Below are 15,858 nucleotides of genomic sequence, written 5' to 3'. Positions count from 1 at the left end.
CAGATGATCAAGAGATGTCGTTGGTAAGCTAAACTCATCTAACAGACGGTTGCATGATGATCTTCACCCTGCCGTCCCCTTTCTGACATCACCGTGACCATTTTGTACTTTTGTACCGAGCTCTTCAAATGTGCCAGCAGTATAAATGTTCAGCTTCAGAGGCCTTTCTTCTGTTCTCGTCATCCCTTTCCCCATCAAGCAGCCGGTTGATCTTAATAATGTATAAATCTCAGTGGAAATAAGAGATAAACGTGAGTGTCTCTGGAGTCTCTCTTGAACTTTAACAACTTTATCTCGGGTGTCCGATCAGCATGCGTAAGAGCAAATATTGACGGGAAGAGGAGAGCACACTGAGAGCAAACGGCAGGACTAAACTTCATTTCAGTGGTTTATGCGAGCGTACAAAACCACTAAATGAGTATGAAAATTTCGACCCGAGGTGATGAGGAATCTCTTCAGTGCTCAGGATTTATCATGTAACTGGAGGCATGATGAAATTGTTAACCTCACAGCCATAATATTGGGGTTCCAATCATCCTCTTGCAGCCAAAGATCATGCTTCTTGGGTTACTAAGACTTGACTTTGTCCATAGATATGAATAGTTATGTTGTCACCTGCAGGAAATCTGGGAATAATTTTTCAGTTGTCATTAGCATATTTAGCTTTTATTGTTGCCGTTACTCAGTTCACAAAATAAGCAAACGGTACTCGTGAACTGTTGTTTTGATATCATTGAAGTTATTTTTGCCTACTTCAGTTTTTTCATTATTAAAATTATTCACTTACAATATTAGCAAAGCCATATGGGAACAAGTTGTTTTGAGAGCTTGAAAGTAGAGCTAATATGAGCTAGCACTTTGTTAAAAAAAGATGTTCTTCGCGCAAAATCAGCACGATGTATATTAATAAGATGAAAACTATTTTGTGAGTGTTAACGGTTTTATTTTTAATTGTCCCAGATTATTGGTATAATTGACAATAAAGCTTCATTTTTATTTCGCACATTGTTGAGTCTGTACTTTTTTTTAATTCTTCATGTCCAGGCGATTAATCTGTGCTACTTTTTTTCTTAATACATGCGCTATTTTACCACATTTGATGCTTAGTATTAAAACCACATAAGCAAACAAGGCCATTTAGAGCTGTCGTCTTGTTTGTTTTTGTAAATGTTTCTACCGGTCGGATAGGGGCGACACCGTGCATTGAAATCGTTTGGCAACATTTGACAGTGGCGGAGGAGCTGAAGAAGAAGAAATAGCTTGTCAACAATGGCGACCGAGTTTCGGATGGACTTGCTCCCTTCGGACCCGCTGCTTCACATATTGTCCTTTCTTGACTTTAGGGACTTAATCCAGTGAGTATGTGATACCAAACGCTCCTCACGGTCACCGCACGTACGAGTCGGTAATGACGTTTGTTGTCGAAAACGAGCGCGAAGTAAAGTGTCCCCACGGAGCTAAGACGGTTAACAACAACAACAACAACTGTTAGCATTTTGCCAGCCAACTTGCCAAGTAATCGAAACAATAACAACAGCAGTTGATAAACAGAATACTTGTGCCTTGTTACAATAAACAGAAAACAGTGAACTGATGACAAAGTGCCAAATTCTGTAAAGTCGGTGAAAATGACCACCATCGTTTCATGACTTCAGCCACGTACTTAAGCTATTTTATATAAAGAGGTTGCAACCGTCCTCTCACTCTGTACTTAAGTTGGAGAAGATGCATGCCTAAACGTCTGGACTCCTTTACTCGTGGAAAAAAAATGTTGACGGAAATTATTATTTTAAATAGAAACGTGGTTTGGAAAATGAAGTGGATTCCTGAATTATTACACCATATGTAAAATGCTTTGTTACAGCTCCAGCTATTGTGAAATGCGCGATACAAATAAAGTTGTATTGCATTGTATAATATGACATGAAATTTGAATGTCTGGCTTCTACCACTATAGAAAGGAAGGTAATGTATCTCCTGCAAACTGTCTTACACAACATGTCTATTAAGACTCAAGCCAGATGTTAGAATGTATTGTAATGCCCCGTGCAAGTGGTCAAACATTTGGTGATGTGGACATCACTCATCAGCGCAGGCCCTGCCGTCTAAAGCCGCACACAGTCAAAAGTCACAGATACTAATGTAGAATGTGAGCGTGGACAAAAGTAACCCGGACCGCATGTGCGTTTACTGTAGTATGTGCAGATATTGTTGTGTCATAATGTGAAATCATTTTGTCACAGATTAATTAATAATCATGCTTGACTCAAAAAGATATTCAATTAGCTGCATCACGATTATGAAGCAAACAAAGTCCAGATATTTCAAAATGGTCTTAACTACAATTATGAAATCTTCATATTTAGCGACCTCTCAACACTGCAGACAATTACAATGCTATATTTATAATGAACATGTTTGTGTGTGTGCTTGGTCTTCAGCATCAGTTCTACTAACAGGAGGCTAAATGAGTTGTCCAAACACAATCCGCTGTGGAGGTCGCTGTGCTCCAAACATTGGCTGATCACAGAGTAAGTCCATTTGGTTGTAGGACTGGACGATATTGCCTTAAAAGAAAAAAAAATCTGTTTATCGTGACTTTTTAACCCCTCATGTAATTACAAAACAAATGCCGATGGCATTCAAAATGACATTTTCCTTCACCCCCTTTCTGGAATTTGTTTAAAGTTTCTTCATACTAAATAAGCTTTGAAACTTTTCTTTCCAACAAGTTTTTTGTAGCATTAAGTTGCATCAACTTCCACTTAAATAAAATGAACAAATCCATAGTTGGAATTGATAATGCGCTAAATTGTCCAGCCCTACTTAGTTGTTGATTTGTGCGTACGCCTTGTTTAAACTTGCTTCGATGTTTAGTGATGAGCGTCTGAAAAGCGGACAGTCCTGGTTCAACCTCTTCAGGGAGTACTACGATGACCTGGGCCGCTACATCCAGCATTACTCTGTCTTGAAGAAAGCTTGGGCACAGCTGACCAGTTTCCTGCAGCAGAGATGTCCACGCATGATCGCGTCACTTAAAGGTGATGACACGAGATGCTCTCATCACAGCGTCTTGAGGCCGTGTGTATGGTGACATCCAGTATAAAGTTTACATAACGCTGTTTCTGTTCACACCGCTAATGTAATATTTAGGCCGCATTAAGATCAATGAATACTGGAAGCATTCACACATACCTGTATGTAATTCTAACTTTACCATATACTGTAAGCGAGGGGCGGCATGGTGGCCGACTGGTTAAGAACGTCCGCTTCACAGTACAGAGGTCGGACAGACAGTATGGGGTTTGAATCAGGGCTCCAGCCTTCCTGTGTGGAGTTATAATCTAAAAATTATTAGTGTAACCTCCTGACTCCCCCCACCCAGATGTAAATCATGTTGTTCCAACCGCAAATAGCTGATGAGGACTCAGTATGAGTGCGGACTCAGACACTTTCATTGGTCCACTGTGATGTGTTCTCTAATTTCACTGGTCAGATGTGACACGAATGATAAATCTATTGATAGCTCGTTGGTTAATGTCCATAAATAAACCACATCACATTAAAGCAGATGGGTTCAAAGTTAGTGCAATAAGTAGGAGCTTATACTCCGAAAAATACGGCACATATCTAAATATCTGTATCGAAATAGCAAATCTGCATTGTTTTGAAAACATTACTGGCCATGCATGCTAAAGTCAATGTCATTCCACATTATCATATCGTTCCATAATCATACAATTCTCCACAAATGGCATTTTCTAGTTGTTTATGCTTTTGTAGGAATTCAGCGTTTAAGCTCTTTTTATTGTAATGTGTTCATTTGTGTTGTTTGGGCAGATGTTTACATTTGTCACCAACAACTATCAATCCCGTGCTTAGCAGGCGGCTAACTGACAACTGAACTTGTCGGATCATTGGTTGTCACCACCCACCTTTTTACTGTTTCCTAATGTTTGGTTCGCATCTGTTTGGGTGTCCAGAAGGTGCCACAGAGGCAGAGTTGGGGAGCATCGAGGCTCAGATCGGCTGCCGCCTTCCAGATGACTATCGTTGCTCATACCGCATCCACAATGGCCAAATGCTGGTCATCCCCGGGTCAGTATATTTGTGTGATGTGTTCACTTCTGCATAGCTACTGTTATGTCCCTCTGTGTGTGTGTGTGTGTGTCCCTTGTATGTGTCGTCGCAAATTTATCATGCTTTTCTGTCCCCTCAGGCTGATGGGCAGCATGTCGCTGTCCAATCACTACCGCTCAGAGGTGCTGCTGGACGTGGAGACGGCAGCGGGGGGGTTCCAGCAGAGGAAGGGGATGAGACGCTGCCTTCCGCTCACCTTCTGCTTCCACACGGGCCTCAGCCAATACATGGCCTTGGAGCATACCGAAGGGCGGCGCATGTTTGAGAGCTTCTACCCCTGCCCGGTTTGTAAACCTCATGCCAGCCGGAAGTGTTACCTCATTGCCGCTTTTGTGACTGCCACCTTTTTCTCTTCCAGGATCAGACAGCCCAGGATCCCTCAGCCGTAGACATGTTCATCACAGGTGGGTTTGTTGCTACGTTTACTAGCATGTCCATGTGGTGTTTTGTGAAAAAGAAACACGTTTGTATGTACTGTCTGTTCAGGTTCCTCCTTTTTGGAGTGGTTCACTAGCTATGTCAACAATGTGGTGACCGGAGAATACCCGATCATCCGAGACCAGATCTTCAGGTATATGATCTCATGATACTTGCGGTTTTTAGGGTCTGAACTCTCTTGCGAAAAGCAAAAAAAGTAAATGATCTCTACTTTTTTGTTTTTATGAAAGTAGGAACTCGATTAAAATCAGAACTTGGCTTTTCATTACCGTATACTGTAGTATTAATTGGAGGGATGAACAGTAAATCATAACGTGTGCGTTGACTGTATTTCAATAAGGAGAACCTGATTGTGATGTGACTTCTGCAGGTACGTGCATGACAAAAGCTGCGTGACGACCACCGGGGATATCACCGTATCCGTTTCGACCTCCTTCCTGCCCGAGCTCTCCTCCGTCCACCCGCCGCACTTTTTCTTCACTTACCGCATCAGGTAGTATTTGTCTGCTTGCGCTCGCCGCCCTGGTTCCGACTGACCCGCCAAATATGGTGCTCAGAATAGAGATGGCGAGCGGTGCGCCGCCCGAGGTGGCCTGCCAGCTGGACAGCCGCTACTGGAAAATCACAACATCCGACGGCAACGTAGAGGAGGTGCAAGGGCCCGGTGTGGTCGGTACGCTGCTCGCGTCGCATGACTCGCCATGGGGGTTGACTCCGGTTGGATCAGGCAAGCGATTAAGCGTGTGTGTGTCTGTGTGTGTGAGAGCAGGAGAGTTCCCGGTCATGACGCCAGGAAAAGTTCATGAGTATGCCAGCTGCACGACCTTTTCAACGCCATCCGAATACATGGAGGGACACTACACTTTCCACAGACTTGGTAAGACAATTCAAGCAAATATGTTAATACATCTCACATGCACTAATGAAATGCTCTCAAATAAATAATCAATAAACATTTATTAATAAAACACACACTGCAGATTTTACGCCAGACTAAAATTGTTTGCTCATAAAATATTGATACACTCTCTCACACACACTATTGTACCTGTCATCCCCAATTTTGAAACACTAACACACACAACTGAAATTTTCTCACACACTACAGATTTTTGTTTTGTTTTTGCTCATGTTCGTTATTGAAATGCTATCGCACACTATGGACATTGTTTTTTTTCCATTTAGAGACTCATGAAATGCTATCACACGCACATGATGAATACATACATGCGGCTGATTTGCTCTCATACGCACTGCTGAAATATTCTCATACGTACTTCTAAGCGCTCTCATAGTATAATTTTTTTTTTGCACACATGCGCAACTCATATTTGCAGGTCATATACACAATAATTAAAACTCAAGCACACACACACACACTACAGAAATGCTCTTATCCATACTACTGAAAGGTTCTCACGCTACTGAATATGTTTTCACTCACACAACTGAAACTCTCACACAGAACTGAAACTTTAACACTACTGAACTTTTTTGCTGACTGATTAATGAAATGTTCTGGCACGCATTTCTGAAACGCACACACATACACACATAGCCACTACACTGTGTAGACAATACTGAAAAATGTATTTCATGATATGTAAACAGAATTTCAGTTAGACATGCAGGCCTCCAGTGCTTGCCCTTAAGTCCATTACATTTTTAAATTGTCTATATTTTTTTCTGCTCTGTACTCTCTTGCTTCAGACAACAAGGAAGTCTTCAATGTAGCAATCCCTCGCTTCCAGATGGTGTGTCCACCATTCAGAGAGCCCACGTTACGGACGGTGAGTTGACATCGAGACAGGCAATTGAATATTCATCGAAACCGTCCCTTTCATGCCTCTGTCAGGAGTCGAGCGATTACACATCAGGCTTCAACGACCACGACGAGAGTGACTGCGGCAACGGAGATGAAGATGACTATAATGGTCTGAGAGGAATCAACATGGCCGCCCTGGAGGGAGCGTGGTGCCCCCGACACATCTGATGTTTGCGCATAGGCGTTGCCGTGGAAAGCAGCCAGACGGTCGATTGTTGTATTCACTGGTGGTGGATTGCGGGGAAAGCCATTGGGACGTTGTCGCCTTGCAGCTTGTCTGCACAACTTCAAGGAGCTTTTTTGGCTTTTTAAAGATTTCAAGAGGAGGAGATGGTGAAGCCTCACTTTTATTTTGCCCCTTTTGAACTCTTTGGCTGCCAGCAGCCGGAACAGAATTCCATTTGAGCTGGTATGTGCCAGTCTTTTTTTTTTTTTTTTGGAGGGGGTGGGGAAAGTATATCCATCAATGCTTTAGTTTGATAGTAGTCTTTTATTTCAAATTGGGGGTATTGTAAATAGTGTGAATTTTGTTTCAAGTCACAGAACAAATTTTGCACTCCATCACTTCCAGAGGTGGCTTAAAAGATCATGTCTCCACCTCGTATTACTTTTCTTCGCGAGAAGTGCGGTGAGATCATTGCAGATTTCTTGCAGTTTCTGTGGTAAAGTGACATCACTTTGTGATTGGTGGCTTTGGTTTTTGTTTGTTTGTAATGACTCAATAAATCTTCATCGCTGCTTCACCTCAACACTGACAATGGCCAAGCCGTATTTGATCAAGTTGACACTCTCAAGACATTCATTTTGACACATTCAACATATGGAAGGACGAGCAAACGTTTGAGAATGAAAGTATCCTCAAACATGTTCAAACAGGTGGGTAACTTAAGTGCTCAAGGGCCCCACATTTTTTTAACAGATTGGCCAAGTGGCTAGCACGTCCGCCAAAGTTCTGAGATTCAGTATTTGAATCCAGCCTTCCTACCATGTCTGTGGATAGTACGGCATCCTCCTACAGGCATGCAAAAGTTAAAAAAAATAAAATAAATTCTCTAAGTTGGACATAGGTTGTCTTCTGCTTATCCCACCTCTTGCCTAAAGTCAGCGAGAATAGGCCCAGGCCCAATGGATGAAAGGATGGAGGGGTCATGTCAACAAAAAGTAATTAAATTCCAATTAACCTATTATGTGATTGTTTTGCTCATATTTTTCATTTTATTGCTTCCATTAAAATCAATGGCAAGAATAGTGTCAAAATCTAAATTAATTGTAGTTATTTGTTTTTATATAACTTGATGAATTTTAATTCAATTATTAAATATCTGATCCATTATTGTATGAGCAATTATGCATTATTATTTTTAATTTAATTTTTGTTTATTTAATTTACCAATTTGAAGTTAATTTACAATGAACTGAATTATTGAGAAATTATTGTAAAATAGTTTAATTTATTTCATTATGCAATTAAATAGAAAATTTATTTTTGAAGCATTAAAAAAACATTTACAGGAAATTACCCAAGTTCAAATGTAATTATAAATGAATGTAAAAGTTTATTTCATGATCATTTTTAATTGGATTTAGTGTTAAAACACAAATCTGGTTAGTCCAATGTTTTTGTGATGACCATATCCAGTAATTATTGTGAAAGTTGTGTATTTTATTTATTTTATCTATAAGGATTCAATTATCAAGTATTTAAATAGATGCATTAGTACAAATAAATAAAAATGGATGTTTTATTTACAATAAATCAGCCAATTGATTTGGATAGATGAATGCAATAAAAAAATGGTTGAATACATTTTAATCAACCAAACCCAAAAAAGACGGCTAAGAAATGTAACAATTTTGCCTGCAGGTGGGCTGGATGGAAGGACGGAGCGGGATTCATGACAGTACTTTTGCTGTCCCGTGTTAGAACATGAGATCGTCTTCATCCCCCGCCTCTTCAATCAGCCTCCGTGCTCTTTTCCTCCCAGCTCTTGTCTCCTTAGTCTCCTCCTTGACCACCACCACCCCCCCTAGCCCCTCCTCGCCCATCACCAACCCCACTCCCCCTTCCGCTTCCTCGCGGGCGGTGCATCGGCTGCAGTGCCTGCGGAAGCCGGCCAGGAAGTGCGACCGGAAGCAGCAGAACGGGCAGGCGTAGCGTCCCGGCCGGTGAGCCGCTCGGATGTGCTGTTGGAGTCGGCTGGGCAGGAAGAAAGTGGAATTGCAGTCTTTGCATTTGTACGGACGCTCCACGTCGTGGCTTCGCACCACGTGACTGATGGCAAAACCTGCACGATAAACACTTTGGTGAGTTCAAGTCGTAGCAGCGACCTATTAACTCACACACGGTGGTGAAGCGGAATCTGTATCATTTGTAGTTTCCAGAGGTGGGCATTCTGTTATGCTGAGGAATGACAAATGACGAGAAACTTCAAAATACTGACAGTGTTAAGCATCAACTGTATCAGTCACTGGAATCGTCACGAACCAGGTCAGTACTGACAGATTTTCTCAATCCATCACTGACAGACTCCCATTTCATTGACATCTGACTGAAACACACGCCACATGTCTCACATTTGTTTGTAGAGCTGAATATACACCGGGTTTGCTTTGAGTGGACTTTCGCGAATTGCACGATCCTCACTCCTCTGTTTACATGCTAGCAACTCCCAGCAAACGTTTTTGGGATAGTGAGACAAAGGCTCCTCGATGTCATCATTTGATTGAGACATCTGCAAAAGTTGACCATGTCTCGGATGTGTGTCCCAAATGCACCATCTGTATGTCAGAATGATTACTTTCATCGCAAATGTCCACTTGGTGCGTTGTTTCAAGTGAGATAAAAGTCATATCAACAATGTTACGCAACTGCAGATGTGCTGGCGCTTAGATTACCTTTCATTGGTTGTCATGACAGGAAAAATCTACAAACTTTGTTTGAGTCTAGTATTTAATGTGTATTTGCATACAAACCTTCATGGTCATGATTTTCTGTTAAATATTGTTGATTTTTGTTTTCCAATTAAAAATGCGAAGAACAAATGATGTACGCACTCGGAGGCCTCACCTTTCATTTTGGTCTTCCAGCCGCATTTCACACAGATGTAGCGATTAGAGCGAAAGAGGACCACTTTGGCCGTCGCCTCCATTTCTTCTTTAAGAAGGTCGGCGCTCAGCCCGTCCTCCTCGTCTTCATCCACGCCGCCGCATGGATGCCGTTTGGGCGTAATGGTGGATGTTGAAGCGGGGTCGTCTAGTCTGATTCTCTGGGAGGCAAACTCCCTGGGGATGCTATGTTTTCGCACCACGTGGGTAATGGCCGAACCTTTCAGCTTGTTTTTCCACCAGCCGCAGATCAGGCAGTGGTACATGTCGCCGTCGAAGACCAACACCCTTTCGTCCGCGTCACAGATCATCCTCTCACTTGTGCTATCTTCATCCTTCACATACACCTCCACGTCGCTGTTCGGTCTCTGAGGAGTTGCCTCATCCTCCTCATTGGCTACCTTCAGATCCTTGCCGACCTCCTTTACTTTTTCCACTTCCTCATTTCCTTCCTTTGCTTCCTTCATTTCCTCATCTGCTTCTTTCATTTCCTCATCTTCTTCCTTCTTTTCCTCGGCTGCTTCCTTAATTTCCTCGGCTGCTTCCTTAGTTTCCTCCTCTGCTTCCTTAGTTTCATCCTCTGCTTCCTTAGTTTCATCCTCTGCTTCCTTAGTTTCCTCGTCTGCTTCCTTAGTTTCATCCTCTGCTTCCTTAGTTTCCTCGTCTGCTTCCTTAGTTTCCTCGTCTGCTTCCTTAATTTCCTCTTCTGCTTCCTTGTCCCCCTTTTCGCTCCCATTGTCCTCTGTGTCGGCTCCGCCCACTACTGCCGCTGCCTCATCCAAACAGTGTTTGGCGATGATGTGCTGGTATAGTCTATTGAAGTCTCGGCTGGTGAAGAAACACTCGGCGCAGTGAAATAATTGGGCGCCGCTCTGGTACATCAGGATGTTGCCGAGGCGACCCATTGCCACGCCGTCCAAGTAGGTGGGATGAGCTGAGGCGATGTGGGACAGCTGGTGGGCGTGACTTTTGGCGAAATTGCCGCAGAGGGGACACTGGAGATGGACGGCCATGCCACCGCCCGCTTCCACTCGAGTCTGTTTGACGACTGACATGACTGCAAGGCAGTAAACAGAGATACACAAAGCTGTTTGAGCATTTATTCAGTGGCCTACTACTGCATTGTCCATGTACCAGTGCACTAGCAGTACTACTAGTACTAGTTCTAGATGCTATTGCTAACTAGTACAATTTTATAATGGCACTAGTACCACACAGTTGTGAACCAGTGCAGTTTACCTCACTAGTAAGATGTAGATGTTGTACCAAAGCTCCTTAGATGCTCTACTTGTGCACAAAAATGTCATACTAGAAGTACAATAATTATTATTATAAAAATGAATGAATAAAACAGAGTGTGGGGTGCATCAAACCATAATTTTTCACATTCAAGAGATTTACATTTTTTTCTCAAAAATTGTAATCCAAGGTTGAATTTTTTGTCACCAATTCCGAATTGAGGAAATTGTGAATTGTTCCAAATAGCAGTTAGTGTTAGCGCAAACCCTTCTGCTGTGAAGCAGACAAAGATGTCAGGATAGGCCTAAAAGAACATCTGAATTTGATTTGGGGGGATTTTTGAGGGACTTTCGATGATGACAGCTGTGTGCTGACTACCATTTAACACCAGTTTGCATGTGATTGTTGTTGTGATTGAAGAGGGTGTGCACACTTATGCAAGCACATTATACTAGTTCTTTTTATTTCCTTGTCTACATTGTTATCAATTGATTTGTACAAATTTTTTTTTTTAGATTTATCTTGGTTTCATTCTTTTGGCAGTATATTACCAAATATATCAGTTGGAAAGGGCGAGGGGGGCTCAAATATTAAGAATAATGTAACTGATTCCAGAAATATCAATTAACACCACTGTCTATTTGCTGGACAACCCTTGGTTTGTTGGCTCAAACAGAACTCGGCGGAATATTATTAATCACAGCGTAAAAAAAAAGGCAGTCCAGTTCTTCGCCTGGCTGCTGTAGTTTCTCTTCCAAAACAATGATGCGGCTAACAGCGAACAGGCTAAATGTGCAGCTTGTTCCTTCACTTGAACGTTTCCCGGCTTCACTTGATGTGAGCTGTCTCTGGCGGATGTCGTCAAATCTGTTTACCAGTACATGTAGCAGAATCTTAGCGCAAAAACAATGGAAATTCATTTTTTTCCCACAAAACATAACGCGTACTCACCGCTTTGGCAACACGTCGTACTGACGTCTTCGCTCGTCTCAGAATGACCAATTAGACAATGTCTTTGTTGCGCCCGCCTCTTGAGCCTCACCAATCACGGTGTTTCCTTGATTACACACTAGCCAATCGCAACTCCATTGCTGGTCAAGCTCTCGTTCACAACGGCACTTATCGTGAGAAGTCACAATCTGCCAGAGGCGTCCTGTTGGTAAAAGCCAGTAACACGAGATATTATATTAAAATGTGAAACGAGAGATTTAAAAGAAAAGTAAGTACATCAGTATTTACCGTTTAGCACAGTTGACATGTTCAAAAGGGAGAAGGAAGAAGTAAAAAAAAAACGTATCTTGTCCTACTCCATGTGCTTTTTAGATTTGGACATTTTTCATATTAATTAAAAAAATCGGTCATTCAAACCAAACGAAAGAAAAAAAAGTTAATCATCTAAACTAATACATGACACAACTGCACTTAAACGTTCATGCATATGCTGACAGTTTATGTACATGCAGTACATAATGTAATAAATATAGCCTCACACTCACACGTATGATTTTCATCCATCCATCCATCATCTGTACCGCTCCTCGTCACTAGGGTCGCGGGGGGGGGTGCTGGAGCCTATCCCAGCTACCTTTGGGCAGTAGGCGGGGGACACCCTGAACTGGTTGCTAGCCAATTGCAGGACACACAAAGACGAACAACCATCCGCACTCACACTCATACCTAGGGGCAATTTAGAGTGTTCAAACTGCCTACAATGCATGTTTTTGGAATGTGGGAGGAAACCGGAGTACCCGGAGGAAACCCACGCAAGCACGGGGAGAAAATGCAAACTCCACACAGGATGGCCGGAGTCGGGATCGAACCCATGCCCGATGCTGTCTCTCCCTGTGAGGCCATCGTGCTAACCAGCCGCCCACCGTGCCGCCCGTATGATTTTCATTGCACTCAAATAAATTGTTCCAAAATTTTGGTATATTTTTTTTCCACTTTTCAAGCACAGCAAGTGATTGACACATTTTCAGGTAATTTCCATGTTCCACAAATGTAAACAACTAACAGAAACCACTACCAACACCAATGCTTTCTTGCTTTTTCTTCTTTTTTTTGAAGACACTTTCAAGTCATAGCAAGAGTCCAACCTTCCATTATGCAAACCACTTCTCCTTACAAGGGTAGCGGGAGTCCTGGGGCCTATCCCAAGGTGTGTACCCGTTGGGTAGAATCGTAGCAGTTTGTCCAGTCCAGAGGTAGGTTTGACATGTCCTAACCTTAAGTAAAACGTTCGAGTATGTTTGTTACCTCTCTTGGCTGATTTGACTTGACTCCAGATAAGCAGTATTGGGGTGACAACAACTCATTCCAAACTCCTCATTCTGATCTGATGCACAGTGTCAGGGTAAGCGGTCACATCAGGGTCTGAGATCCAAGGAAGGGACAACCCAGGGTGACTCCGGAATTGAAGATGGAGCAACATGTGTTAAGGTCAGTGACCATCTGCAAACCTGGATAATCCTCATTAGTAGATTAGCAACACACAGGCGACACTCAGAGGAAGATCCCATTTATGTTCTGATACCACTGGGCTGCGGCAAGGTCGGGACAAGTCGCTTTCAATGCGGGAAGATTGTTTTGAATGAGAGGTTTTAGTTTGCAGCTGACTTAAAAATGTCAAGACTTCCATTTTTATTTTGAAGAAAGAAGTATTTTTACGTTGTCAGTGGCTCGGTGGTGCCATTCTTCAAACATTCAAGGCAGGATGATTTCCTATGTGGAGTGTTTGGGTAGAGACGGGGTGGGGAACAGTGTTGCGTCCCAGTGCTGGAATTCGGGACCCGACGAAGAGCAAGACCAGCTTCTTCCTCGCAAGATCACGCCGCTTCAGCCCAAAGCAGAGGGTAGCCTTCGTCGACGTCTCCTGACGGCTAAAATCCACCAGCACCATGAAGCCATTTGGGGACGAAATGCAGGGATGGCTGGCTGGCCACCCTCTGGTGACCAAAAGCCTATCCCACCTCAGCCGCAATATCCCAACCCCTGGTACGGCCAGCACCACTCGCCTCATGCCCGAATCCACACTAATGTCCCCTCTGAGGCTCACGGCACACCGTCATTTACTGAAGTTCACGGAAAGCAACCACTGCCGTCCCATCAGGTTCCCCGCCCTGCCCTCACCCAGTGGCGACGGACGAGCTCCTGCCCTCCCACCCCGGAGCCTCGCCTTGGCTACCCCCCTGCAGACTTGTCACCTTTGAAAGGGGAGCTAGAAGTGCCACCGCAGTACAGTTACCGGCCCGGCAAGAGGCGAAAGAGAAAATTCTTCGGCTTTAAAAAGCAACAACGGAAGGAGGCCACGCCCCTTTTGCAAAAAGGTATTATGTACAGAAAATTTGTAAACTTGTTGTTGGTTGTGATTTATGGAACCCAGGACAATATGAGGACATTTAGTCGAAAAAATTTGAAAGGTGTTGATAAGACATAGGTGAGAACAAGGCAGACAAAAATTACAGTTGACGTCTCATATATATATATATATATATTTATATATATATATATATATATATATTAAAGAGGCATGCTGGGTCAATGGTGACCCCCACTCACATACCAAATGATATTTATTCATGTATGGTGGAACATGACGCGTGTGTGTTTGTTATGAAAAATGTCACTTTTATTAGCTGGTTACACATCGTCGTTTTGGCCATTCATTTGAAAGACAACAACAAAATGCAAACATTTGAAAACCTCACAGGTTTGAGACCAACACCCTCATTTCCATGTATGTGCATTTGGAAAATGGCTGATAGGCATATTCCTGATTTTAGTTGTTGGCATTCATATAAACGTACCCTATATCGTATCTAAAATAAATGCAAACATTGTTTGAAAACAAACAGTTCTGAAATAATAAATGCAATTAAACTTAAACGTTAAATACAACTGACCTGTACAACAGACTTGTCCATTAATTAACCTTGCTTCCTGTGAGCTTCTGTATGTTTGCTAAGGATTAGCTGCAGCTCCATACGCCAGGCTAACAGCTCATTTTGAAGACAGATGGCTTTACCGTTCAACAGCTGCTACTTGGCAGCTTCACCTGTGAGCCTCACATGCCTTCGGCCTCAGCATAACCACTCCTAATTCGACGCGCTGATGCTCCCTGCATGTTTATTATTTTAATACAGATGCCCAAGTGTTTTTCACTGGGCGCATGTACCGAAAATGGTAGGAAGAAGGGGCCCACTTCATCTTTTGTATTTACTGTATAGATAGATGTATAAATACAATATGAGATAAAAAAAAAATCAAATGACTAATTTTCTCATTTTTTTAATTCAGCAAAAAAAAATTTTTTAAAAATGTGTGCTGTCTTTTAAGATTTAAATATTTTCTCAGCACATTTTGATTCAGGTCAGTGTTCATTTTCTGATTAGAATATGCGGCAGGCCGATACAAACTGTGCAAATGGCCGCTTGGGGCAAAATTTGGACACCCCTGATCTATATAAGTGACTGTGCACCCGCTTTCCTGCTGTAACAATGCGACCTACTTAACTGTCCAATTATTGAAACTAATTAAACACGCATGGAAGAAAGACAAGCTGTCAGGCATAAAGAGAGAGTAATTAGTTGCTCCACTGGCCTCAATAGTTGGCACACTTCCCGACCGGAACCATCTTGGTTTGTGACTCAAGTTGAAGGTGCCATTATCATTACCATTGTATTGTAAGGTCCACAGGGGCGCGATACAGTCCGCCACTTCATTTTTTGTGACCCGCTAAACCAGGCGTGGGAAAACTACGGCCCGGGGGCCACATGCGGCCCGTTAAACATTTAAATCCGCTCTGCCGAACTTGAAAAAATTTAAATGAATAAACCCTTTTAATGTTTTTTTTTTCTACATACTCTGTTGTGTCAAACATATATTTTGTTGGAATTTAAAATCTCCGATGAGGTGAGGTTTCCAAAACACTCCATCCATCTGCTCCTGGTCCGGCCCCTCTGTCAAATTTTAGAACCCATTGTGGCCCACCAATCAAAAGGTTTGCCCACCCCTGCTCTAAACCAAGTACGATATGTCTTGTTGAATGTTAATTTTGTTGTGGTTGAATAGCTGTACCAAAATTGTACTTTATCCTCCATTTTAACTCATTG

General features: G+C 42.6%; 3 protein-coding genes across 7 annotated transcripts in view; 2 read left to right on the top strand and 1 right to left on the bottom strand.

Moving 5' to 3' along the window:
* The first annotated feature begins 1,192 nt into the window (after positions 1-1,192).
* Positions 1,193-7,152, top strand: fbxo3 (F-box protein 3). Its single transcript, XM_088289831.1, has 12 exons — positions 1,193-1,355; positions 2,442-2,531; positions 2,878-3,041; positions 3,984-4,098; positions 4,220-4,424; positions 4,499-4,544; positions 4,627-4,711; positions 4,949-5,071; positions 5,136-5,251; positions 5,348-5,455; positions 6,289-6,368; positions 6,434-7,152. The coding sequence occupies exons 1-12, from the start codon at positions 1,270-1,272 to the stop codon at positions 6,569-6,571; spliced, it is 1,356 nt and encodes a 451-aa protein (XP_088145957.1). The 5' UTR covers positions 1,193-1,269; the 3' UTR covers positions 6,572-7,152.
* A 784-nt stretch (positions 7,153-7,936) lies between these two features.
* Positions 7,937-15,858, bottom strand: part of LOC148340394 (uncharacterized) — a 13,903-nt gene continuing 5,981 nt past the window's right edge. The window contains exons 1-4 of one of the 3 annotated variants that reach the window (XM_088289830.1): positions 14,650-14,716; positions 11,699-11,900; positions 9,471-10,565; positions 7,937-8,688 (exon numbers count right to left, since the gene is read on the bottom strand). In XM_088289830.1, the coding sequence (XP_088145956.1) occupies positions 8,324-8,688; positions 9,471-10,563 (1,458 nt within the window). In that variant the 5' untranslated portion in view covers positions 10,564-10,565; positions 11,699-11,900; positions 14,650-14,716 and the 3' untranslated portion in view covers positions 7,937-8,323. Of the gene's footprint in view, positions 8,689-9,470; positions 10,566-11,698; positions 11,901-13,003; positions 13,235-14,649; positions 14,717-15,858 lie in introns of those variants that run through there. The other 2 variants (XM_088289829.1, XM_088289828.1) reach the window with 2 other exon arrangements.
* Positions 13,068-15,858, top strand: part of nhsl1a (NHS-like 1a) — an 18,967-nt gene continuing 16,176 nt past the window's right edge. The window contains exon 1 of one of the 3 annotated variants that reach the window (XM_088289826.1): positions 13,068-14,073. In XM_088289826.1, the coding sequence (XP_088145952.1) occupies positions 13,461-14,073 (613 nt within the window). In that variant the 5' untranslated portion in view covers positions 13,068-13,460. The remainder of the gene's footprint in view (positions 14,074-15,858) is intronic. The other 2 variants (XM_088289825.1, XM_088289824.1) reach the window with 2 other exon arrangements.

Source organism: Idiotropiscis lumnitzeri, chromosome 3 (assembly GCF_059441095.1).
Source record: "Idiotropiscis lumnitzeri isolate Australia: NSW breed Sydney's pygmy pipehorse chromosome 3, RoL_Ilum_1.0, whole genome shotgun sequence".
NCBI classification, from domain to species: domain Eukaryota; kingdom Metazoa; phylum Chordata; class Actinopteri; order Syngnathiformes; family Syngnathidae; genus Idiotropiscis; species Idiotropiscis lumnitzeri.
This window is presented reverse-complemented; position numbering and strand designations above follow the sequence as displayed.